General features: G+C 52.8%; 10 protein-coding genes across 10 annotated transcripts; 5 read left to right on the top strand and 5 right to left on the bottom strand.

The window, feature by feature from the left end:
* Positions 1–1,064: 1,064 nt before the first annotated feature.
* On the top strand, positions 1,065–2,157 carry CGCS363_v002000 (uncharacterized protein; the record flags this gene model as incomplete). Its single annotated transcript, XM_036633849.1, has 2 exons — positions 1,065–1,145; positions 1,204–2,157. The coding sequence occupies 2 exons, from the start codon at positions 1,065–1,067 to the stop codon at positions 2,155–2,157; spliced, it is 1,035 nt and encodes a 344-aa protein (XP_036501241.1).
* A 497-nt stretch (positions 2,158–2,654) lies between these two features.
* Positions 2,655–3,083, top strand: CGCS363_v001999 (uncharacterized protein; the record flags this gene model as incomplete). Its single annotated transcript, XM_036633848.1, has 1 exon — positions 2,655–3,083. One exon carries the CDS (start codon positions 2,655–2,657, stop codon positions 3,081–3,083), a length of 429 nt encoding a protein of 142 aa, XP_036502053.1.
* A 273-nt stretch (positions 3,084–3,356) lies between these two features.
* On the bottom strand, positions 3,357–4,548 carry cah-1 (Carbonic anhydrase; the record flags this gene model as incomplete). The annotated part of the gene is made up of 4 exons (XM_036633847.1): positions 3,357–3,433; positions 3,615–3,820; positions 3,881–4,058; positions 4,113–4,548. 4 exons carry the CDS (start codon positions 4,546–4,548, stop codon positions 3,357–3,359), a joined length of 897 nt encoding a protein of 298 aa, XP_036502054.1.
* A 2,793-nt stretch (positions 4,549–7,341) lies between these two features.
* Positions 7,342–8,847, top strand: CGCS363_v001997 (uncharacterized protein; the record flags this gene model as incomplete). Its single annotated transcript, XM_036633846.1, has 1 exon — positions 7,342–8,847. The coding sequence occupies one exon, from the start codon at positions 7,342–7,344 to the stop codon at positions 8,845–8,847; it is 1,506 nt and encodes a 501-aa protein (XP_036502059.1).
* Positions 8,848–9,335: 488 nt separating this feature from the next.
* CGCS363_v001996 (putative transporter) lies at positions 9,336–11,406 on the bottom strand (the record flags this gene model as incomplete). Its single annotated transcript, XM_036633845.1, has 12 exons — positions 9,336–9,607; positions 9,668–9,752; positions 9,810–9,873; positions 9,944–10,131; positions 10,184–10,384; positions 10,435–10,486; positions 10,556–10,699; positions 10,755–10,826; positions 10,880–10,947; positions 11,010–11,112; positions 11,165–11,233; positions 11,288–11,406. 12 exons carry the CDS (start codon positions 11,404–11,406, stop codon positions 9,336–9,338), a joined length of 1,437 nt encoding a protein of 478 aa, XP_036502060.1.
* Positions 11,407–12,577: 1,171 nt separating this feature from the next.
* CGCS363_v001995 (putative alpha-ketoglutarate-dependent sulfonate dioxygenase) lies at positions 12,578–13,791 on the top strand (the record flags this gene model as incomplete). Its single annotated transcript, XM_036633844.1, has 3 exons — positions 12,578–13,491; positions 13,538–13,617; positions 13,670–13,791. 3 exons carry the CDS (start codon positions 12,578–12,580, stop codon positions 13,789–13,791), a joined length of 1,116 nt encoding a protein of 371 aa, XP_036502061.1.
* A 375-nt stretch (positions 13,792–14,166) lies between these two features.
* On the bottom strand, positions 14,167–15,546 carry SAT4-7 (Satratoxin biosynthesis SC1 cluster protein 4; the record flags this gene model as incomplete). Its single annotated transcript, XM_036633843.1, has 5 exons — positions 14,167–14,289; positions 14,400–14,688; positions 14,745–15,144; positions 15,211–15,304; positions 15,358–15,546. The coding sequence occupies 5 exons, from the start codon at positions 15,544–15,546 to the stop codon at positions 14,167–14,169; spliced, it is 1,095 nt and encodes a 364-aa protein (XP_036502062.1).
* Positions 15,547–17,950: 2,404 nt separating this feature from the next.
* Positions 17,951–19,658, top strand: aflU (cytochrome P450 monooxygenase aflU; the record flags this gene model as incomplete). Its single annotated transcript, XM_036633842.1, has 4 exons — positions 17,951–18,197; positions 18,255–18,964; positions 19,015–19,439; positions 19,493–19,658. The coding sequence occupies 4 exons, from the start codon at positions 17,951–17,953 to the stop codon at positions 19,656–19,658; spliced, it is 1,548 nt and encodes a 515-aa protein (XP_036502055.1).
* A 458-nt stretch (positions 19,659–20,116) lies between these two features.
* On the bottom strand, positions 20,117–21,571 carry ITP1-1 (Itaconate transport protein; the record flags this gene model as incomplete). The annotated part of the gene is made up of 4 exons (XM_036633841.1): positions 20,117–20,403; positions 20,452–20,933; positions 20,984–21,068; positions 21,115–21,571. 4 exons carry the CDS (start codon positions 21,569–21,571, stop codon positions 20,117–20,119), a joined length of 1,311 nt encoding a protein of 436 aa, XP_036502056.1.
* Positions 21,572–22,120: 549 nt separating this feature from the next.
* CGCS363_v001991 (putative oxidoreductase) lies at positions 22,121–23,166 on the bottom strand (the record flags this gene model as incomplete). Its single annotated transcript, XM_036633840.1, has 4 exons — positions 22,121–22,861; positions 22,914–22,971; positions 23,025–23,035; positions 23,092–23,166. 4 exons carry the CDS (start codon positions 23,164–23,166, stop codon positions 22,121–22,123), a joined length of 885 nt encoding a protein of 294 aa, XP_036502057.1.
* Positions 23,167–23,283: the final 117 nt, after the last annotated feature.

Raw genomic sequence — 23,283 nt, 5'->3', positions numbered from 1 at the left:
CAATAAGGCACTCATCCAAATTCTCCAACGTCCGTGCGGTGCGGGAAGTGGGATGCTCGCCCTTTCGGGCCTCAAGGTGGGCTTTTGCGACCAAGACTAATCAAGTAGTGCCCGACACCCGAAAGTCTACTCTTGAGATTGCGCACTAGTGTGATTTTGCCTTGTTAATGATTGAGAGAATCATGTGGGTGCCTTCCGGCGAGTAGCTTCACCATATCCGTTGGTTTTTGCCGGTTGAAACGTACTCGACGGGCCGGACACTCGAGGACAAAAGTTGCACCGAAATCTTAGCCTGTGTGCTAACATCTACTAGTCGGCGGAGCATAGAAAGACATAGTTATCTCCGGGGCTAGGCACATCGCTGGAGTTTTCGCATGCCCCATGTGGCCTGCCCAGCTGCGTGGGCCGCTCGGATGCAAAATCCGAGAAATGGAAGTGAGGAGTGGCAAGCTTCCTGTTTAGGAAAGTCGCACCTCCGACGTTCCGGTGTTAGTCTTACTGATGGAGGCCAAAGAAAACACACCGTCATTGAGGGGGCAAGCTGAGATGCTGCAGACTTGAGACAAAACAAAACAAGAGCTGTGTTGTATTACGGCTTTCTGCATTCGAGGACCTAAGTCCGAATACCTCACATCGTAGGTGGCTGGCAACGTTACCAAAATCGTGCTGTCGGTCGAAAATATTACTAGGAATTCACAAGCAGGATGGCTAGCGCTGTGGAAACTTGCATGTCATTGAGGCCATTCTTGCACAGGATCTTTCAGTCTAACCAAAGCGCGTATCTACGGCTTTGCTGGACGTACCTACGGGTGATCGGACTGGATCTCGAATTGCATTGATGCCACTTTCAGACTTGCCGAAGCAGCCAGGTGTTCGGAGTTAACAATTTTCGATCCCCATGAGCCTGCCTGAACCCGAAGCCCACCAATGGAACTTCACATTTATTTAAACGATGGTTCGCTTTTCTCTATTATCTTCACTCGCAGTAATAATCTAAGTCTTCTGCCCATTCATCAGTTGAGCAAGTTCGTTGTAGACGCACAAACTAAAGTAGCCTAACCGCAATGGCTCCTAGAATCGCCAAATACGCCAATGATCAGCCATCCGGCTTCATCAACCGCATTGAGAAGGTCGCCATTGTTGGCGTAAGTTCTGCTTCATAGAATTTATCACTTCATCACAGTCGGACTAATCGCTACGCAGGCTACCGGTACCATGGGCAAATTCTTTACCGAGGAGCTGCTCAAAGGCGGAAAGCACACAATAACCGCCATCACCCGTTACAACAGCGATTCGAAACTCCCCGAGGGTGTCATCGCAGCCAAGGTGAACTACGATGACGAGGACTCTATCGTCGAAGCACTCAAGGGACAACAATACCTCATCATTACCATGAACGTCAGCGCTCCTCAGGACACTCAGGGCAAACTCGTCAGAGCCGCAGCTAAAGCCGGTGTTCCATACGTAATGCCAAATGCTTGGTGCCCAGATCCGCAGAACACTTCTTTCATGAAAGACAGTCTCCTAGGTCACGCGTTCGAGGGGGCGGTGAAAGACATTGAAGAGCTTGGCGTCAGTGATTGGATCATCATGTCCCCAGGCTTCTGGTACGAGTACAGCTTGGGTCTTTCATCTGACCAGTACGGCTTTGACATGAAGAACAAGTCTCTGATTCTCTTTGACGATGGCAATATCAAGATCAACACCTCAACATGGTCCCAGTGCGGCCGCGGCCTTGCAGCCTTTCTCAGTCTCAAGTTGTTGCCTGAGAACGAAGACGACAAGTCTCCCTGTATCCAACAGCGTGCTAACGAGGTGTTCTACATCTCCAGCTTTTTGGTGTCCCAGCGAGATATGTTCGAGAGCGTCAAGCGTGTCACGGGAACATCGGATAGTGACTGGACTATCACACATGAGAACACGCAGGAGCGGTGGAAGGCTGGCCATGAGGCGCTGAAGAGTGGGGATAGGACTGGCTTTTCAAGGTTGATGTACACCCGCATCTTCTTTCCCTCGAATGATGGCGATGTCGAGCACAAGTATGGCTTGGCCAACGATATGCTTGGGTTGCCTGACGAGGATCTTGACAAGGCCACTAAAGAAGGTGTCAGACTGGGTCTCTCCAAGAAGTATGCAAACTATGGAAAGCCCAGATGAAACGTTGAATTGGCGTCGTTCAAATTCATACTTCTTTTATTGTTACAATTCAGTTCATTAAACACTTACAACCCGTTGGAATTCTCTACATCAAGGCAACACATACAATACATTCAACCCGTGGGTTTCTAGACGTGCAGGCTTTCGGAAAAAAAGCTTCGGCCTCGAGAAAACAAACATTTGATTTTCTGTTGCCACGGGTCCTACTTTTAGGCTCGCGGGTCGGTCTAGACGTGCAGCTTTGTTATTGACCTGAAATTGCACAGAGAACGGGCCTTCTTGACCGCAACCCGCGGACGTCACTATTGTCGGATCCCACTGCGGCATCCCACCGGCGTTCGGACAACGCTGAATAATGCTTACCAGCAGGTGATATTTAACTCGCGGCAAACATCGATGTTCCCTAATCTCCTATCAACCACACCTACTTTACCCCCCTTACTTTCTCAGAACCTGCCAATTAAATACTGCCCATCTTTTCCGCACTTTCCGACGCCATGGAGAAGGAAAAGACGCACGAGGTTGTCCGAGTCATCGAGGCTCCTGTCTCGGAAGTGTGGGCAATCATCTCCGCGTTCGGATCGGAGAGACTCTGGTTCCCCGGCGTAGTCAAGTCAAGCCTGGACGGGTTCGGTATCGGAGCCGTCCGTACTCTTACATTCGATAACGGCACCGTCGTCCATGAGCGTCTGGAGGTGGCGGACCCCGAAACACATACCATTCGCTATCTCATCCTAGACGGCGTCCCGAACACAACGAACCCCAGAGGAACGCTACGACTTACTGGAATTGAAGGGGACAAGACGGAATTCAGTTGGACCGGGGCTTCAGACTGGACGGACCCGAGCTTTAAGCCCGTCTTGGCGGGCATTTTGGACGAGATGTTCAAGGGATGCATGGATGCTGTTGCGCAGAAGTTGAAGTAATTCAGAAGTAAGGAGGTTAAGAATTTTGCAGTGAATGAGGATTTACATGAATAATCTATGTACAAGTGCCGAAGCAAAAGGAATTACTTCTGATTTAAAAAGAAAAAGACACCCTTTACCATCTGAAGGCAACACCATCATGATGATCGACAAGGTATTGAATGGAGCCATGTACCATTGGACAGACTCACAGCGTGGCCAACCGCGCAATTGACAGGTCACGTCACATTACATTAGCGGTTTCGGGGGTCAGGCTTATTTCTATCAAACCGTTTAGTCTTGGCGATCGTGGTCGTGCTTCTTGCCCTTCTTGCACGGACGCTCAGGAACTTGATCGGCGTCTTCAGCTTCTAATCCATGTTTAGCGACTGAGATGTCTCACTTGGCATTGCTTAGTCCTTTAGAGCAACAGACGGCGAATCGAGCATCATGCCTCCAAGCCTTTGGTTGGCTGGATTCCGTCGTTTCAAAGTTTGCACAAAAACAACAAAAGTTCAATTACAAAAGATATCTAGTAAATCTAGTTCGTACCTTGATCGCCAACAATCTTTTGCAGGCTAACCATGGCGTTCTCCAACAGGTTCATCTGGCCAGGGGTGTTCTGAGTGTAGCGAGAGTTGAACTTCATGATGCCCTTGGCCTTCTTGTAGGTAGTGATATCAATGTTGAGGGGGGTTCCAACAACATTCCAGGCGATAGACTCAGTGCAAGGAGGGGTGGTGAGGGATCCGGAGTACCTTTACGAGGTTAGCATGTGATTCGATGTCAGAGGATTGGTGTGTGAGGCCTGGACGTACTGGTAGATGGTGCTCTTGGCAAGATGGCTGGACAGAGAAGTGAAGTCCAAAGGATCGGTAGCAGCGTGAGCTCCAACGGCGGTTACCTTGTCGACGTTCTTGAAGATGGAAGCAAGGATGGGGTCGGTGGTCTCGGCGACCTCGATCAGGAAGCCAACAACGGCAAGAGATGAAGTGCCTAATTCTGATCAGCAACCGAAACAAGCCACTTTCCCATGTTTTCCAAACTTACCGTTACCGGCCTCAGATTCCCAGACAAAGTGAACCTCGAGAGGGTAGTGCTCGCCGTTGAGGCGGTGCTCGCTCGGGGTGTGGAAGTGGAACTGGCGGAGAGTGTAGTTCTTGCCGCCGTTGTACATGGTTCCGTTCGCGCGGACCTCGAGGACGCCGTTCAGGTTCTCCAGCTCAGCTCCCTCAGCGTAGTTTGCGGGCCTAAAGATGATGGAGGAACCCTGAACCTGCTTGGTATTCGTCTCGAGAACGTTGATGGGGGACTGGTTCTTGCCGAGGGCGCAGGCAGCGTTGTCGGCGGTGAGGGAGTGCCAGTTGAGAGGACCGTTCATGGCATCGAAACCGTAGGTGCCCTCGGCTCTCTTGAAGAGACTGGTGCCATGATGGCAGAAGGCCGAGACGGCGGGGATGAGAGAGAGAATAGCGGTGGCCTTCATTGCGACGAAAACAGAGAAAGATCGTGAGGTGCAAGTGGGAAAAAGAGTGACTGGGCTCGATGAGTTGAGTTGTGGGTGGCTCAATGAAACAACAGATCGAAGGAGCGGAAAGATCTAGAGGTAAATATACACCGGCACTGCAGAGTAGCAGTCGATCGTGGGGTCCGGAAAGCTATGACTTGACGACGCGATATTAATTTCGTGGAGTCATGATGAGGACTATCTTGGTAAAAGGCAACGTCTTGGCAGGTTTGCCTGGTCAAAACACCAAAACACCAAGCCCCCTTTGGACCTTCCTGCAAGCACTCTGCCGGTCCGCGGCTCGAGCACGAGAGTGATGACCTCTCCGCGGCCACGTGCTTGGCAATGATCAATCGCGGACGGGACCAGGGGCGCGGTGGGCAGGGGGGAGAGTCAGTACTTGGGAAACACATCACGAGAACGAAGCGCGGTGCTGGCAACAGAAGAAGCAATCACCCCTGAAAGGAAGCGCCTGTGGAAGGGCCGCCGAAGGGCTTCCCAAATCAGGTTGTCATCAAAAAGTCAAATTGGCGAGCGCTTGGCGGGAGTGCGTCGCTATGCCAGTGGAGGCAGGTTTTTACATTGACAGCGTTCCCGTGGTGTGAAGAGGGGACCGCTTCCACTTTCCGGGAGGCTGTCTGTCTGTCTATCAGCAAAAGGCCAAGACTCTCTGATCGGCCGATATCCATGGACGAACATGAGCAGCAATTCATTCGTCCAGTGACGGCCATTGACCCAGTTTGTCGGCGCCGACACCGCGGGTCAGCACGCGGCTGACTCGTGGCTCTGGGAGGCACATTCATCAATCTCTGTCAACGCTGTCAAGAATAGCCGCTTGTCTGGGATGAAGCCAGGCGATTGTCCCTGGCTAAAACCGTCCGTCCGAACTCAGCACGGCGGACATGCGAACAGAGCACGCCCTAGGTGCGTAGGGCGATGCCTAAAGGCTGTGGGAAAGGCAAGTTCCAAGACCAAGGGGTTATGAGTGTTGAGACGGCCAGGGATGAACTGTATTACTGGAGAAGAGGGCAGACGAAATTTGCACGGTCATTGCTTACGCTGTACCATACGGATAGCTACGCGACGACGGTGAAGCCAAGAACAAGGGGCAGGGCTCCGGGGTCTCCAGACGGGGAGACGCGGTTGTCTAACCACGTCTGGTATTGGTCGAGAGAGATGAATTGTGTGAGAGACAGGCGGACAGAGGAGAGGAGAGCAGAGGGAGAGAGGGCGGGGGAAAGGCCCCGCGTAAGGTGAGGCCTCGTCTCGACCGACTCTCGAGACGGGCAGTACGAATAAAGCAGCAGATAAACTGAAGCCTCCGTGGTTGATGCTGGTCGAGATAAAGTTTAGGGCCCAGAATGGCTATGCCGCCAGCGCGCGGTGAGGCGTCTGATTGGAGCCTACGGGGTCTACCGGTGGCCCTAAGGAGGATCGAAGAGGGCCTACAGAGGGTCAAGAGATGAGCAGGTTCAGAGGCCAAGCCCTTGGTACCCAGGTAAGGTAAGCATCCAGGGGTCGCTCGTCAGTGCACTATTTTGGCACACAGCCACGTTGGCCTGCGACTCTACCTTAGGGTACGGATCCATACGCTAAGCTCCCTAAGAGCAAGACACACTCAAGGCCTAACCACTGCACTGGACCGCTGTAACCCGGAAGAGTCTAGACGAATGGATGCTGATGCTAGAGGCGTGGTTACCTACCTAGGTCATGTAGGTAAGTAAGGTAAGGTGGGTATGGCAAGGCAAGGGACACTCGGGCTACTCCGTGACCATCTTACAGTGGCCAAGTGAGCGCTAATTAGCCCGGCCCAGGGCAGGCAGTCAGTCACCGTTCGTCCGCAGGTATTACCTTGGGTGAAGGTAAACATGAGGCATGAGGCATGAGGCATGAGCAGTCAGTCCGATCCGGTCCCTCACTCACATGCTGAGGTGCTCATCTCATGTTCCATTTGCCAAGACTGCTCACCGGAGGAGACCAACTCGTCAAAGAGAATATGGGTAGTGTAGCCGTACAATCCAATCCAATCCAGTGCCACACGTCGCTGTCTTGGCAAGAGTTCAACATCGTCTTCTTGGCAAACATGGCTTGGCAGATATAGGTGCGGCGTTTCCTCCAAATTTCCAAGAAACGTCCAAGACTCTGGCCCAACTTCCAAGACTCTCGTCCAAGACTTCCAGGGCTGTTCATCGTGGGGGGAGTGCGACCGACCTGCTGGTTCCAGTCTGGCGCCGCCGTTGTTCCGCCTAGTGGCTTGGACCTTCTGCGGCCGTAGACTCTAACAGTTCTTACTAGAACTACTATGCAGTAGGTAGGCTGCTAGGTCTAGACCTCCCGACACCATGGAACCGGCACATCACTCGCCCGTCATCTGTCGCGTCCCATCTGCTCCGCTGCCGACGGTCGGACTCTAGATTTGAGCCGTCACACTGGTCTGTATCACCTACATCGTCATTGGATGCAGCTGCATAGTGGCAGACTGCAGAGTAATAGGTAAGTGAGGTGGTTAGTCAGTCATTCCCGCCGTAGGGGCCTGCCGCCGCGTTAACGTTTTCTCTTGGCGCCTCTAAATTCAGCACTCGCGCTCCCTTTTCCGCCCACTTGATTGGGTGGCGTCTCCTTGATGCCGTGGAACCCTTGAGAACAATTCCATTTCCCGATTCATCTTTCTCCCCTTCTTACTCGGCGGACTTTCGCTTTGGCCGTTGCCTTCCCTTCCACCCACCCACCCCTCGCGGTGACAGTGACAGTGACAATTCCAGTCCTCAATCCATGTCGCTGTCTCTGTCCGGCCTCGCCCAGGCGTTGCCGACAGCTTCTTCCTGCACCTCATCTGCGAAGCCGCGCCCCCGACCTACCAACACCGCGTCTCCCGCGGACTCCATCTGGAAACATTTGCCAGAGGCCGATTTCCGCCAACATGTCGTTGGACTCGAGAAACTGACCAACTCGGTCCCTGTGGATGCGCAAACTTTTCCCCTGCCTCCGCAATCTGATCTAGCGGCAGACCACGCGAACTCTGACGGAGATGCAGCTGCGGGTGCGGATGCGGATGCGGATACAGGCGCCGCAGGGGCGGACGTCGTCAGCCGAAACCCCGACAGCATCTTCAGACAACCTCATCCCCGCCAGCTGTCACTCGCTGCGGAACAGCGTCTAGCTGATGACATCGCCTACCTCATCGCCGTCGGCGAAGGGGCGCAGTCTGTCGCTGCAACCACTGTGCAGGAAAGTCGACGTCCTCAAGGAAAGGGACTCCGGGTCACCATCGCCTCGGTTGACGCGATCGAGCCCGACTCACAGGCATTCCTCCGCGCTATTTTCCAGAGGCTGTCTACAGTATCTGCCGAGCCGTCTGCCAAGACATTACATAGTCTCGTGGACCAAGTAACTCGGCATCATCACACTCGCCTGCTCAACCGTCTGCGCTCATGCAAGTGGAAGAAGCCAACCTACCTTTCCCGCACCCACAAGAAGGCCCTGCATGCCGACTTCGCCAATCTGGTCCATCGCGCCCAGTTCCTCTATGCCAAAAAGGAGGCCAACAAGCGGGCGCAGCTGGAGAAAGAACTCTTGGCTCTTGCGGCACTCCTTGAAGCCTTTGAGACGACACCACCAGACGACGACCACGAGGCGCTAGTCGACATTGTGCAGTCTAGCTACCAAGTTTGCACCTCATCCCTGGTCGCAGATTATCTCCAACGCCTGCAGGGGGTCAGAGCGACAACTCAAATCCAAGCCTGCCTCAAAACTTTGCGCCAGATTGAAAAGATCGCAGCCTACTACCGCATCTGTCTAAGCTTGACAGGGTTGTCTCAATCTCACGCCAAGCTTTTCCACGACGTGGACCTTCTCTTCCTGCTGCCATACGAGGCTGTGCCCATCACCACCGTCGCCTTCCAGCCGTGGGCCAAGTCGACTCACGTGCATGCAGAGGTCATCCTCAGCGTCCATCATGACCTCGAGCTCCATCGGCCGCAGCCTGGTGGTCCTCCTTGGCACCGCCCGAGATGCCTCGGCGCTTCCAAGTACTTTTGCTACCTTTGCTTCCTGTTCATCCGACATCACGGTGCCTACTTCGCGGCCAACACGCACGGGGCATGCTATGATCAGTGGACGGTGCCGGACCTCGCCGACTATCCTGAGACGATGGCCGACCACTACAGGGAGGTATTGCGAGCGATGGATACGGAGATTCAAAATCAAACGCAGGGCGCGGCCTGGAGGCCAGAGCCCATGACAAGTAGAGAAAACTTGATAGGCATTATTGAACAGTGAACTGAAGAGAGTCACCCGCATGAAATGGGCACATACCACATGAACGATGGTCAACCTGAATTCTAATGTGGCTCAGTCTCAGGTCTTGTCCCGTTCTTCAGCTTGCGTGGCTGAATGCCTTCTCCTGTCAGGGAGCGCCAAGTCATGACAGCTGTAGGGCGTAGATCCTCCTATCCTGCGCCCGTTTGGCAGGTCGCCATGATTCAGGTGTCATCGGGGACTTTGCGGAGGTTACATGCCCGGTCCCGGCAACAGAAGCATCCACAGGTTTGCCCGAAGAAAGTCCCATGTAAACAAATTGACTGTTGCAAGTCCTCATTATCATCATTCTTTTTCGCCAAGTGCAGCGTCTTCAGTAACTTCACGCTTGGCCCATATTCAGACTTCAGCTCTAATATCTTGGAAGCCATCTCTGCGGCCGAGCATTCTTGCGCATCGTCGATGGTGTTCCTGCTGACTCTCGCCGCCCCACAACCTCGCCTCCATCTTTAGTACTGATAAGACAGACCGGTCCGGCTCAGTCTACGCTTGTTCAAGATGTAATACTGCACGTTGGCCCAGATGCCGCAAACAACTGCGGCCGTCACCAGGCCCGTGATGACAGTCCAGCCCTGGCGGTACTTGGGCCCATCGCCCTCCCGGAACAACTGCTTACCCACAATGCCAGAGCAGTTCGCAGCCATAATTAGAATGGCCATTGTGATTGAACGTTCGCCAGCAGACTTGGCGTTCATCGAAACCCAGGCGCCATTGACGGGGTCTAATCAAGCTGTGTCAGATGCATGATCACCAAGCTTATTTCGGAGATGTGTAGACTTACGCCAAGGGAACGAGAATGCCACCGAAAGAGTCAACATGGTAAATCTCTTTGTGCGATCAGAGTCAATCAGCAACAGGTTGCCAAGCTACGCATTGTCAGTTCCATTTTGCCAAGCCAAGAACACATGACGCGTTCGACTCACGTTGAAGCCCCAGAAGATCAGCAGTCCCAGGAATACCCATGGCCCGCGCACTCTTGTTTTATCGCTTCGAGGGCAAGTCAGTTTCGTTTGTCATTTATCAACGGAGCTTGGCGTAATGTCATGTTGGAACGTACGCAATCCAGCCCCAGAACAGGTTGACTGGGATCAAAATCCAGGCGCCGATGGAAACCATGGCATTGGCTTGCAGTCTGTCGTATCCCATCGAAGCAACCAACGAAGGTGCGTAAGAGCTCAGAGTCGATGACGGTGACAAAGCGGCAATGGTGAAGATGACATGGGGTATCAGTTTCCAGTTTGTCAACTAATCTGGTCAGCACTGGGCGGAATAGACAGTCAAAGTCGATTGAACATACTGCTTCTCTCAACTCCGGCCAACTAACGGACTTCTTAGGGTGCGCCTTGGAAGGATCGTCAAGCATAACTCTCCTGTAGAGGATCTCCGCCTCCCGCTCGCTGAAGTATCGCAGTCCAGCCAGGGACACCGGATTGCTGACTTGGTTTGGGAAGAAAACGAGAAAACAGATACCGACGAGCACAGTGAAGATGCCCTCAAGCTGTTCACAATTAGTATCTACTCTTGTGCATCGCAATCGATGTTCCTCACCAAGAAAAGCCATTGCCATCCAGCCAGATTGGCGACGCCTCTCATGTGCAAACTGCGGTCAATTGTCAGTATGTCACACGATACATCGTCAGTGTGGATCTCGACGTGGATGCTAACTTACATGCCATAGGCAATAAGTCCAGAGCATGCGGCAGCAAGCATGTTGCCGAGGAAGAACCAAGAGAACCTCCTGCTAGTCTCCTCCTTCTTGTACCACCGGGTCATGGTGTACAGAGCAGCAGGAATAAATCCCGCTTCGCAGAGACTTTTGCAACGAGTCAGCTGAAGTTCATCAAACCAGAGAGAAGACGAAAACATACCCAAGAAGCAGTCGAGTTACCATGAATGGACCGAGACCCTTCTGGAATGCTTGGAATGTTGCGACCAAGCCCCTATTGGTCGAGTTAGCGTTGTCGAACGTGGTGCCAAGACTGTAAGTGTCAACCATGCAATGATCTGCCCACCAATCCAAAGAGTCGGTCCTACTCGGTATAACACAAGGTTGCTGGGGATCTGGATACGATTGTCAACATCTTGTGACCGATTCGGCGTGTACATGTAGTTCTCAAACTCACCTCAAGGATAACAATGCCCGCTGACAGCAACTGTTGTCCAACATTGAATTGGTTTTGAGAGATTCCGACATCCTTCAGGAAATAGTCGGTCAGAGCATTACCCCTACATCTTCGTCAATCCAAATTTCCAAGTTTGTGATCGTCGAATCTCGTACATGTTTCCGCGGTCGAGTTGCAGGGCGAAGAAAGCGAGAATTAGCAGAGGCATGATCAAGATATCGACCCTGCAGAGCAAGCAGGTTAGTAAAAGCTGCTTAGAGCTGAATGCGTAAACTTACTTTCGGAGCAGGCGCTGCTCCTCCTCCTGTGACCAGTCAACCTCGCTGTGGCCCCCATCGCTCTGGTTATCCGGGCTTTCAGCCACGGTCTTGATTTGCTTCTCGTCCACGATGGCCATTGCGAAGCGATTCGAGGATCCTGGAGCTTCGATGCTGAATCGGCTGGCTAGCAAACAATGCTTGGAGTAACCTCACAGGGACTCTGACAGTTTCTTCTCCTGACACAACTGACATGGAAATCTTTTTAAAGAGCCTGCTACGGAAAAGACTTGCATGTCGCCCCTCTGACGATCCGGTTTCTCGGGCCAGACCTCGCGTCACTGTTCCGCGTTCCACCTTCAAGTCCCACCTACGTGCAGCTTTCAACCCCAGTTCCTGTGCTAAGGACATGGAATGAAGCCATGAAAGCAGCATCTCCATGGAGAACTGACTAGGAGACCACGCGTTGGGTCGCCAACTTGCCGACTTTGGGTGGGTGCGTCTCCGGAAACTTGCCTGAACTGGACCGGCCGGCGCGGCCCACTGCCGTTGATGCCATCCGATGAAGCGCGCACGCCATCGACCACCACCACCTTACACGCACAAAACACACCAACAACATGCAGCTCGCTTACCTAACCCTCTGATGCAATCGGTTGTCGGGATTGCGACTGTCTTTAAAGCCAATGGAAATGCTTGATTATTGGGAGATGCCAAATTTTCAAATCTCCTACCTGTCAGTCTGGCCGCTTGTCGGGCAGAGTCCGAAAGCTCATTGAACAAGAAGAATGACCCGTCCGACGTTTTTCCGCTCTGCCGCTAATCAATTTACCTTAAGGTCACTCCTAAGCAGCCCTGCAGTGCCATCCGCTGAATTTGCGCTGAGCTGTGACTGAGATGACTGAGTTCATGGCTGGAGGAAACCTCCACAGTCTGGACCCTGGATATCCCGCGTAGAGTATGTATGATGTCTTTCGAGCAATTCCTTTGCTTTGTGGCACTCTTGGTCAATATCAAAGAATTACTCACATCGTCAATCTGGCTCTCGCCGACGTGGGATGACATAGCCTTAAGTATGTTTGCGTTCAACCTCGGGCCTCCGCGCCCACGAATAGAAGATTGATCCGCTCATCTGTGATATGCAGTATCAATTGCGCAATAATCGTCGTTATGGTGCTTACGGGAATACATTATGACGACTTCATGATGATGTGATCAAATTGCCATTGATAAGAAGGCGCTGGACAGTTTGCTTGTCGAAGAGCAGATTCTTCGTCGAGCGACGAAAAGTTCAACGGAACTCCCCAAACCATGGCAAATCTAGAATCCAGAAAGCACATCTCGCCCGATTCCGGGTTTCCCATCTCTCTTCATCCTCATTTCCATCCCAAGATCAAAGACCACGTGCCCCCTGAGCCTGTCAGGGAGCAGGTAGTTCCCGACAAGGACAGGGCTTCTTTCGCGGACCCAGACAAGAAGGCCCTCTTCTCTGCAGCCAAACGAGTGGATCTGACTGAGTCTATCGGTACTGTCCTGGAAAATGTTCAGCTGTCGCAACTGACGCCTCAACAACTAGATGAGTTGGCACTCTTGGTAACGGAACGCGGCGTCGTCTTCTTCCGAAACCAAGACCTTACTACCGAAGGCCAGGTGAAGTTATTCGAGCATTACGGAACTCTCGATCGTCATCCGGCTCAGAAGGACGTCAAACATGTCATCATAAAAGGAAGTCGCGAGGATCATCGAGAAATACTCAAATACACACCATGGCCTTCTGGAGACTTTCACGCCGATACGTCGTTCGAGGTGAACCCTCCGTCGTATTCCTTGCTTCGAATGGAAGAGCACCCTGAAGTTGGGGGCGACACTGCCTGGGTGTCTCAGTACGGTTTGTATGATGCGCTCAGCGATGCCATGAAGAAGTTTGTCGACGGGCTGCACGCAGTACACACCTCGAGGCTGCAATATGACACAATTCTTGATCTTTGGGGCGTTGGTCCAAACCGTCCTCCCATTGATTCGCATCACCCCGCTGTCAGGACCCATCCCGTTTCTGGTCTCAAGGCGCTGAATGTCAATCCTGGTTTTGTGACAGCCTTCGCAGAGTTGAAGAAATACGAGTCCGACAAGCTCCTCGACTTCTTTGCCTATCATATTCACTCAGCTGATGACCATGCTGTGCGATGGAAGTGGGAAGTAGGCTCTGTTGCCATGTGGGATAACAGGTCAGTCTAAGTCTTGTTTCCGAAAGGTGAGTGCTGACTTGACCAGATGCACAATCCATCGAGTGATCCCGGGAACATACGACGCGCCTCGAAGAGGCATCAGAACCACCGTGTTCGGGGAGAAGCGTGAGGATTCAGTCCGAATCGTCTACTCAGCGTATACTGACTATTTTGTTAGCATACTTTGATCTAGCAAGTGAAAGTCGAGCCCAAAGGGAGGGAAGACGCAAGAATGAGCAGCAACATAAGCAGGGGTTAGGCGAGAAAAAGGAGCTTGTGGTAGAGGCCACACCGGCTTAAGCGTCAACTCCCTTGAATACTGGTGAATACTGCAGCAAACTCCTAAGCGGTCATATTGTGTTCGAAAACGGCATCGCTTGAAAGCGCCTGTGCTTGGTGTTGTTGAAGAATCCCAGAAATAGTGGTCCCTTGTCTATCCTACATGTCTCCAAATCTGCCGGTAGCCACTGCAGTTCATAAATGTTCAAGTTCCGTAGACTCTTTGGATGGGTATCGATCCATATAGCTTCGTTCATAAGTATCCGCCCCTGGGTATAGCAACCCATCGATGCGCCCTGTTGATTCACCCTTTTCCTGGTTCCCATTTTACTTTCTAACCCCGGGGTGTTGTCATCTCCACTTTGCCGTCCATTGGTATTGTTGCTTTGTCTTGAATTATTCCCTGGTAATCTTCCAGTTTGTTTTCACATGGATCGCGTCGCTCGGTTGCCCCCTCGTCAGGTTTCTCTCGGATCCGCCGTCGTCGTTGCTGACTGTCTCGTGGCCATCTTTGTCGTTCTGCAAAGCGGCAGTCAGCATGATACTCTTATAGGTGTACAGCAAGTAGCAGAGTTGCCTCGTGTGTCAAAGCCCTTAGACCATAGCCAGAACGACAAGAGAGTGCTTACCAACTCGATCCAGGCAGTGTACTGGCCTGGTTTTGGCTGAACCTTGAGCTGATTGCTTGACCCATGCTTGTAGCCGCTTTGTTCGTTGGAGTTCTCCATGGAAGAAGACTTGTATCTCGCTCTCCATCGTACGTAGAAAGGTCGAAGCATAGGAATGTTGATGCAAAGACCCGCGAGCATCAGCTCAATGGTGCAGAGCATAAAGGTGGTAATTGAGGTACCCGTGAGGTTTCCGATCAAATCAATGGTGAATATCAGCACGAAGCGAACTATGCCAATGACACAGCAACTGTTTTGGATGTCAGTACCGTCATAGATTGGATAGCAGGAAGATGGGTAACCCACGCCAGGCCGAGAGCAAAACATGAGATGACAGCAAACTTCTCGGTCTTCCTCATTTGGAGCTGCCATACGGTCCAGATGGGCAGTATGACAATAAACAAGTCGGTTATGACGTTGGTCATGATGATGCACTTTAGGACCAGGATTTGGTCCATGCAATGACCAATGCGCATGACGGTCCATTGTTGCGAAATGGGATCGCAAAGGAAGATGAAGAGGAACGTAAAAGTCAGAGCCCAAACAACAACGATTCCTGCGACGACGTAGATCCACCTGCTCAATTGCAAGGAAAACGCGCGGTGGTAAAACCAGAGTTGGCTGAGCTTTAAGCATGCTAAAGCCCAGAGATAGACGAGCGTGAATGCAAAAGTCACCTTGAGGATGTATTGCAGGTTATTGACAACTGTTCAGAATATGAATTTTAGTCTCAGAGGAATATCACAATCATGGGAAAGGGTTGTCGACTTACGTTTCGGATAAACGTCGGACTCTGGGTCAAAATCATAGCCAACCCCTGATGTGAAGACGGCAACATTCAGGCCGATGGTGCTGCACGATAACAGCTACGTAAAATCAGCAAACTCGTATTGATGTTCGTGGCATCGTGGTGACAAACGCAAGCAATGACGGCGAGAATGTCGTCTCCTCCGATCCCGATTCCCCTGAATCGACCCCATAAGCGCGCAAACACGACGGATACGAAGACGACACATAGACAGCCAATGGCTATCAAAGAGTTTCGTGCGCTTGTTGTCATCGGAATGTACTGCACTGGCGGCGTCGCCACTTCCGCGGGTGTAGCCATGATGACCGACTGGCTTGATCTCGGTTCGACTTCGACGGATAGATAGGCGATGAGCGCAAGAGGACCAAGATATCAAGAAGTGGCCCGTTGATGGGGGAAGCACGACATAACTAGGAGATATACCGGGTCGATCAGCCCCAGCTGTTAGAGTTGTAATGCACGGCCGTCGCACTTGAAGGTTCTTCAGTTTCTCTCACATTTCTACCCACCCTTCAGAAGGCAATCGACGGGAAGATCTCTCTCGGTACGGCCCAGCTGACATAGAACCGGGGATCTGTTTCGCGGCGCCGAGATTTCCAGCGGCCCTGGTTCGCGGTAGGTCAACTGGCCTCGCCTCGCACTTTTACGGGTCCTTCATGTCAGGAACTGCGACACCGTGACTCGTGGGATTCTAATGACGGGCTAGTAACCCAAAATGTGATATGAAGCGACTTGGGGGTCTGCCAGGGTGGGTTCGTTCACAGAAGGATTCTTGTTGGCAACAAGTTGACTGACAGCTTGTGGGTCATAGATTTGCTTCGCAGACTTGCTTCACTTCGATTGGAAGAGATCCGTCATCCCATCGGCAGTTCCATACACTACAAGCAGCAATAGACTGTTTGGTTCAATTCCTGCAGGCATTTACTCTGGGAGGTCTTGATCGATGTCTCGTATTGCCTGAGGCGGATGCCTAGATGCCTAGACGTTGCAAGATGATCATCCACAATATTTACCCGGCATGGCGGACATGGATTCTTTGCACAAGTGAACACTGAGCTGCAGACCCCTCTGGTAGAAGAACAAATACAGCCTCACATGCTTCGCCGGGTGCGAGAAAAATGTCGCGGTGTCTTGGCATTTGTTGGTGACAGTGGGCCTTTGAGTTTTCTTCGAATCCTACCGGCAACAGTCCCCGGTAGGCCCAGTTCCCCGGCCACCGTTGGAAATTGACGAGGATGGGGTCCCAGGACACGCCGCGTTGGTCCAACCAGACCAACCCCGAGTTTGGGAAGACACAGTGGAGGAGGTCAATCAAGCGCTTCCCAATTGGTCAATGATGGGAGGCCTTTTGATGGCGCGGCCGATCATCTCCGGAACCAGCAGATTGGGCCCTAAACTCTCTGAACTTTGGGCTGACCGAGGTGACAGCAACGGTTGTCCTATCTGTCGGGACTTATCGTCGGGACCTAATAGTAGCCAGCTATCCGTAGAAGTGAAACGTTGTTAGCGCATCCTCCTGTCGGGTTTTCAGGGACCTGGGAATTCACATGGAGCCCAGAGTGGCAACCGGCGAGATACTTACTTCGTTGGGAAGACGACGTCTTGGGCCTGTATATTGGCTATTTGTGACGAAAAGCATGCTCATGGATGCATATCCCACGCAATGCCAGGATTCTTCACCTGCGCTATTTGATATCATGTCAATCGCAATGAGTTCCTCGGTAATCTTTCTGTCCAAAATTCCAGAAAGAAGCACGTGTGAGAAACTGATCGAGACGACGTTCCAGCCGTCTCCAGATCGCGGGCCGTTGCGTGACTCGGCCGGGACGGGGCTGATGGTCCGTCTCTCGCTCTTTTTTTGACACCGTTGACAAGGGCCGCAAATAGTTCTGTGCCCTCGTCGGCTGGCGAAATGGTGAAGAGAGTGTCATTGAAGGCGGATTCCAGGTGGAGTTGTCTCCGTCCCGGGCCCTGGTCCGTTCCAACCAAAACGCATAAAGCCATTTGAAGATCTGTGAACAATTTGTCCTAGCGCTGGATGCGTTGCATTACGGCAGTGCTGTCTTGTGTTCCTCGTATCTACTGCAGCGGTGTGGGATCGTCAAGGAGAGGACTCCTTCGCATCCATCGCGCCGCGTATCGAAAACCTACGACAGAGTTCGCTTCGCAAGACATCGCAAACCGTCTGCGGCTCTTCTATCCCTGATGATCTCCAGTATGATTGACACTCATCGTTCGAGTTCGTCTCCCAAGTCCATGCACTACGAGCCATCTCCATGGGGGGGCAGACAAAATCCCAGAAACCTGCATCGGTGCATCGTCTCAACTGGGCATTCTTCAACGGCCAGTCGCTGCATATTGTGGACCGCCCCCGCAGTGATTGCGCACTAACAGCACTAGTCGACTCGTCGTCAGGGTTGTGTCCCCTTCTCAGGGGCTATCGTGGTCGTGTCTGTTCATCTCGCCGCGACGGGGCTGTGACAGCAGTCCGTCAACCACTCAGCTCGCCGTTTTTATGAATGACCCGACTGGCTGTGGACCGGATGATAAGTGGAATGCAGTTCTTGAGCTTGATACTTGACAGCCATGCGCAGTATATAGGTCTCATAGAAAACATGCGCATGAAGTCGCATTGCTGCGAGGATCGCCTTCCCCTCTTCCCTCCCAAGCGTGTGTAGATGCCACCCAGCGGTTCGCGTTCAACATGGCTGTGAACTCAATAGCCGACGGCCTCAAGGCCGCTCTGACTCCCATGGCCGTTGTCTACTTCCTTGGCCTCTATGTGGCCTACTACATCCTGGTCGCGCTGTACAACATCTCGCCTTTCCACCCTCTGGCCCGCTTCCCTGGGCCCAAGATCGCAGCCGCGAGCTACTTGTACGAGGCATACTACGACTGGTGGCTGCTTGGAAGATATGGCAAGGTTATTGCACGGATGCACGAGCAATACGGTAAGTCATGGTAGCACTAGTCATGAACACGGTTGAGTTCTGACAGAAAGACTCGAGGCCCCATTGTCAGAATCAACCCCGATGAGCTTCACTGCTCAGACCCTCTCTTCACCGATGAGATCTATGCCGGTCCGGGTCGCATCCGCGACAAGTGGCAGCACCAGCTGAACACCGGCGGCGCCGGCCCCGTGTCCGTCACCGGCTTCTCCACCGTCAACCACGAAGTCCACCGCATGCGCAAGGGCGCCCTGTCCAAGTTCTTTTCCCGCCAGCAGATGCTCAAGCTGGAGGGCGAGGTGCAGGAGTTTGCTCAGCTTGCTATCGACAAGATGCTCAGGTCCGCTGGCAAGGAGCCCTTTGACGTGAAGGAAGCCTTCAACTGCTTCACTGCCGACATCATTTCTCAGTATGCCTTTGGTGAACCCATGGGCTTCATCGCCCAGGAGAGCTGGGAGCCCAACTTCGCCACCTGGGTCAAGTCTTTCTTCAAGAGTGCTTACATGATGAGACACAATGCTCTCGGTAGAAAGATGGCGCAGGTGCTCCCCATGATGGCCGACTACATGGGTGAGGACATCAAGTCCGTCATGAGACAGATGAACGTTGTCATTCCTGGATACATCCAAGCAGCTCTGAACAACCCTGAGAACGGAAGAGTCTTTGCCGATCTAATGGAGTCCAAGACGATGCCCGAGTCTGAGAAGTCCATGTACCGTTTGTCGGGAGAGGGCTTCAACTTCTTGCTGGCCGGTACCGAGACCACTGCCGTATGTCGTGCTCCAACTTTCGAACTAGCATCATGAACTGACCGACACAGGCCACGCTCACTGTCATCACCTACTATCTTCTGGCGCAACCCACGACGTACGCCCGCCTGATGGAGGAACTCCGGGGTGTTGACCCCTCGAACCTCAAATGGACCGAGCTTGAGCAGAAGCCTTTCCTGTGGGCCGTCATCCACGAGTCCTTGCGCATGATGCCTGGTGTTTCCCACCGATCGGCTAGAATTGCTCGTGAGGAGGACCTGGTCTACAAGACCCGTGACGGCAAGAAGGAGTGGGTCATTCCCAGGGGCACCCCCATCGGCATGACCTCCATGATCAACCACTGGGACAAGGAACTATTCCCTGACCCTGACGAGTTCAGCCCCGAGCGTTGGTTGGTGGATGGGAAGCCCAACTACAAGCTCCAAAAGTATCTCCTTGCCTTTGGCAAGGGCAGCCGATCGTGCATTGGCGAGCAGTAAGTCATAGCTTTCCTCAAGTTTTGGGGTCTCCATACTAACATTTACGAAGCTTGGCTTACTGCGAGGTGTACCTCATGGCGGCCCTGATGGCTTTGCGTGTTATTCCCAGGTCGAAGCTGTACAACACCACCGTGGAGGATATCTCTTACGACCATGACTTGATCGTCGTCCAGACGAAGAAGGGTTCCATTTCTGTCAAGATCCAGATTGAGTAGATGGTGTCAGCGACGGTGAAAGGGTTCAAGCTACGTAGTAACACATTGTGCGTGTGTGTAATGATAATCAACACTCGTTCTATCCAGACCCAAGGAAAGCGACACAGGAGACTGTCTGATAGCGCCATGCCACCGGGCTCAAGTGAGGAAGCTCACAGCCGGTATCCTGATGGCTGTCTACTTCTAATAACCTCTTTGCCCACTAACCATTCGACTACCTGCCTCCCGCCATCTCGGCCCCCAAGCCCTGACTGCTAGTAGCATCGGGACAGAGGCCAAGCAGGTGGCCCCATATGCGGTGAAAGTCCAACCTGTCCCGAACTCTTCCACCAGCAGCTGGACGACAGCAACACCGGCCGCGGCCGCAAGGGATCTGACTAGGTTCATTGCTATACTTGCAACTCCGGGGTTTCTTGAATGGAGGTCCATGTACAATGTGAGGCAAGTCTGCTTCGTTGTCAGCAACAATACGTGCCGTATGGTGATTCCAAACTCGCGTTGCTAATGCCCGTCGACGCGAGACAACAGATGAATTGCGTGATCATAACAAGGCCCAGGTTTATCTTGTACTCAACCGCCCAGCCGTAAAACACCGTTGAAGCGATTACAAGTGGGAACAGATACCATACAGTTCGAAGTCGGGCACGTTCAATAGGGAAGCTCGCAAAGTTGTGTCCGACAAAATCGCTGATGGAGATGCCATGAGACCTCGCCACGGCGGTGTAGTCATGATCAATGATCTTTCCTGCTCGGTGTCAGAATACAAACATGCAATGGGGGCGAATATACGCACCAACTGCGTATGCAGATATGAATACGGCCAAGCCATACGGCACGTAGCACAGGCCCGCTTGCAATCCATTCAGCTTGTACTTCTCCATCGCCAGATGAGCGAGCGAGTCCTGGATACACGTGAAGCTGAGATGAACCAAGGCGTTTCCCGCAAGTATGAGCGCATCTAGCCGTCGGAAAATAATCTTCAGTTCCCGAAAAGGATTCAGGAAGGCGTGTGTTGATGGGACAAGCGCTTGGGTGTCCGGCGCGGCCACCGCTTTGTCGTCGGGAACTAGGGCTGACGATACCGGCCAGCTGACTTTTCGTTCCATCTCAATGCTATCATTTACGGTATTTTGGCAGGTTTCGGGTAGGAAGAAGAAGAGGCAGGTCCAGCAAGCAGCTCCGAAGGCGAGAAGAAGCCAGAAAGACTGATGCCATCCCATCTCATCATCCATGATGCCTCCTATGAATGGACCTACAACGGGGCCAAGGTTGACTCTTTTGCAAATGTCAGTGCAATATTTACTTAGGTGATTCCCATAGCTTACCCAGTCAGCATTGCGCTCATGTACCTACCCCTTGAATGAGCCGGGGCAACGTCGCTGACAACCATAGCTCCGAGAGATAGAAGATCTGCTAAAGTCAGCAAGGCTCGATGACATTTGAGGTGGAAGCTCACTTGATGTTCCGGCACTTTGAATCATTCGAAAAATAAGCAGCTCGGAGTACGACCCTTGCAGTGCTAGTCCGATGCACGACACAGAGAACGTAAACAATGAGACCAGATACACCGGTCGACGTCCAACATGATCGGCAATGTTGCTAAGCAAAGCCGGAACAAGACCTTGAACGATGAGATAGGATGTTATCGTAATGTTTATGAACTCGATGGATACGTGTAGCTCTTCTGACAGGGTATCGATAATGGGAATGTAGATGAAGACGCTGAGAGGAGCAACAAACGCCGCCAGGGCTGCAAGTAAGACGACCCAGTGTCGCTGCGTCCTTGAGAATCCCGCACAGCGCGATTCTCTTGGTGCGGCGTGGTCTGATACGCAAATGGTGGATGGTGGGCTAATGACCACGACGCAACCTTCACCAAGGCTCGGTCGTATCGATGTGTTGGTTTCTTTCATCCTGGGCCGGGCGAGAGAAGATGTCGACACCGAGCAATTCTCTCGACAAGAGGAAGAGGAAGCACATCATTATGGACGCTTTTAGCCATGGCTCATCTCCGGCGATGTCTTGGCTTGAGAAGACGGGCGTTTTCCCAGTGTTGGGCATAGATGGCAGATGATTGCGGCTGTCTATGATAAGAAGATAAGTCATTCTTTTTTCCCTCTGATCATAAAATACAGTCGAGCAAGCTCATGTCCCTTTCGGTCGACGTTGCGAAGACTGAGACCGAATCGGCACTCTCTATCCGGGAAATGAAGTCGGCGTCGAGAGGTCGTCACACGTGCCCGAGTTGGTGGCCGGTGGCCACGAGAACGCTAAGACTGTCGAACGAGGCTTTCCAGAAGTTCGCAAGCTTGACCTCGGCGGTTTCACATGCTACGGCACTTTGGTCAACGGTAAATGAAGTGTCGTTTGTTTTCTATCTCTTGCTCTATCGGTGCCGGCCTATCGGTATACGTCCCGCCGAGACAAGCCGTGAGAAAGTGAGACAAGCAATCTATTCAAGCTCAACCATCCTGGGGTCCGTCCAAGGGGCTGACAGTCGGGTCCCAACAGACTGGCGCGTACTCGTCCGTCTCGAGCGACTTCATATCCTCGTCCGACAGCTCAAAGTCGTAGACCTCGGTGTTGGCCAGGATTCTCGCGGGGGTGACGCTCTTGGGCAGGGGAATGTATCCCTTTTGCAGACTCCATCGCAGCAGGACCTGAGCCTCGGACTTGCCGTGCTTGTCGGCGAGGGCCTTGAGGTTCTTTTCGCCCCATCTCTCGCCCCTGACCAGTGGGCTGTATGCCTCGATGGCGACGTTGCGCTTCTGGAGCCACTGGACAATGTCGTTTCTCGCGCACCACGGGTGAATCTCGTATTGTGCGACGGCGATGACGCCACCCTTGCCGGCCCCACGCTCCGCCTCCAGCTCCTTGATGTGCGTCTCGAGCTCGTCAAGGTGGTGCACGCCGTAGTTGCTGACGCCGATGGAGCGGACTTTTCCGGCCTCCTGAGCCTCGACAAGAGCCTTCCAGGCGCCCTTGCGACCTTGGGAACCGCCGTAAGGGCAGTGAAGCAACATCAGGTCAATGTAGTCGAGACCGGTCTCGTTGAGGGTCTTCTCAACCTGTGTCTTGGCACCATCATAGTTGATATGGCGGACCTTGGAGGTGAAGAAGATCTCGGACCGAGGGACGTCCTTGGTCTTGTGGATGGCGCTTCCGCAGCCTGCCTCATTCTTGTACGAGGCGGCCGAGTCGATCTGCGAATGTCAGATCTCCCGGGCGAGCTGTGTGGGTCAACGGTGGTCTTACATGGCGGTAGCCAACCTTCAAGGCCTCAATTACGACCTCCTCGGCCTGCTCGGGGGGACTATACGAGTGTCAATGGTAATACTGCCAGGGCGTGTTTTCACACAAACTCACGTCTTCCAGAGCTACTCGGCTGTCAGTAATTGGTGTCGGATAATCGCGCAAGGGGAACAACACATACACCATATCCCAGCACGGGGATTTCGTAGCCGTTGGGAAGCTTCTGCTTGGACTGGAGGGTGAGAGCGGCGGCCATTGTGTATTTACGCGCAGCAAAGCGTTGTGGAAGTGGTCGCAAGTCAAAGTGAGGGGGTTTCAGTGGAAGGCGCAGATATCGGGACGTGTTCGCAGCCCAGCGGTTCGTCCTCCCGAA

Source organism: Colletotrichum siamense (assembly GCF_013390195.1).
Source record: "Colletotrichum siamense strain Cg363 chromosome Unknown KSG_Cg363_contig01, whole genome shotgun sequence".
NCBI lineage: Eukaryota > Fungi > Ascomycota > Sordariomycetes > Glomerellales > Glomerellaceae > Colletotrichum > Colletotrichum siamense.
Note: the sequence above shows the minus strand (reverse complement) of the source record. Positions and strands in the feature narration are given on the sequence as shown.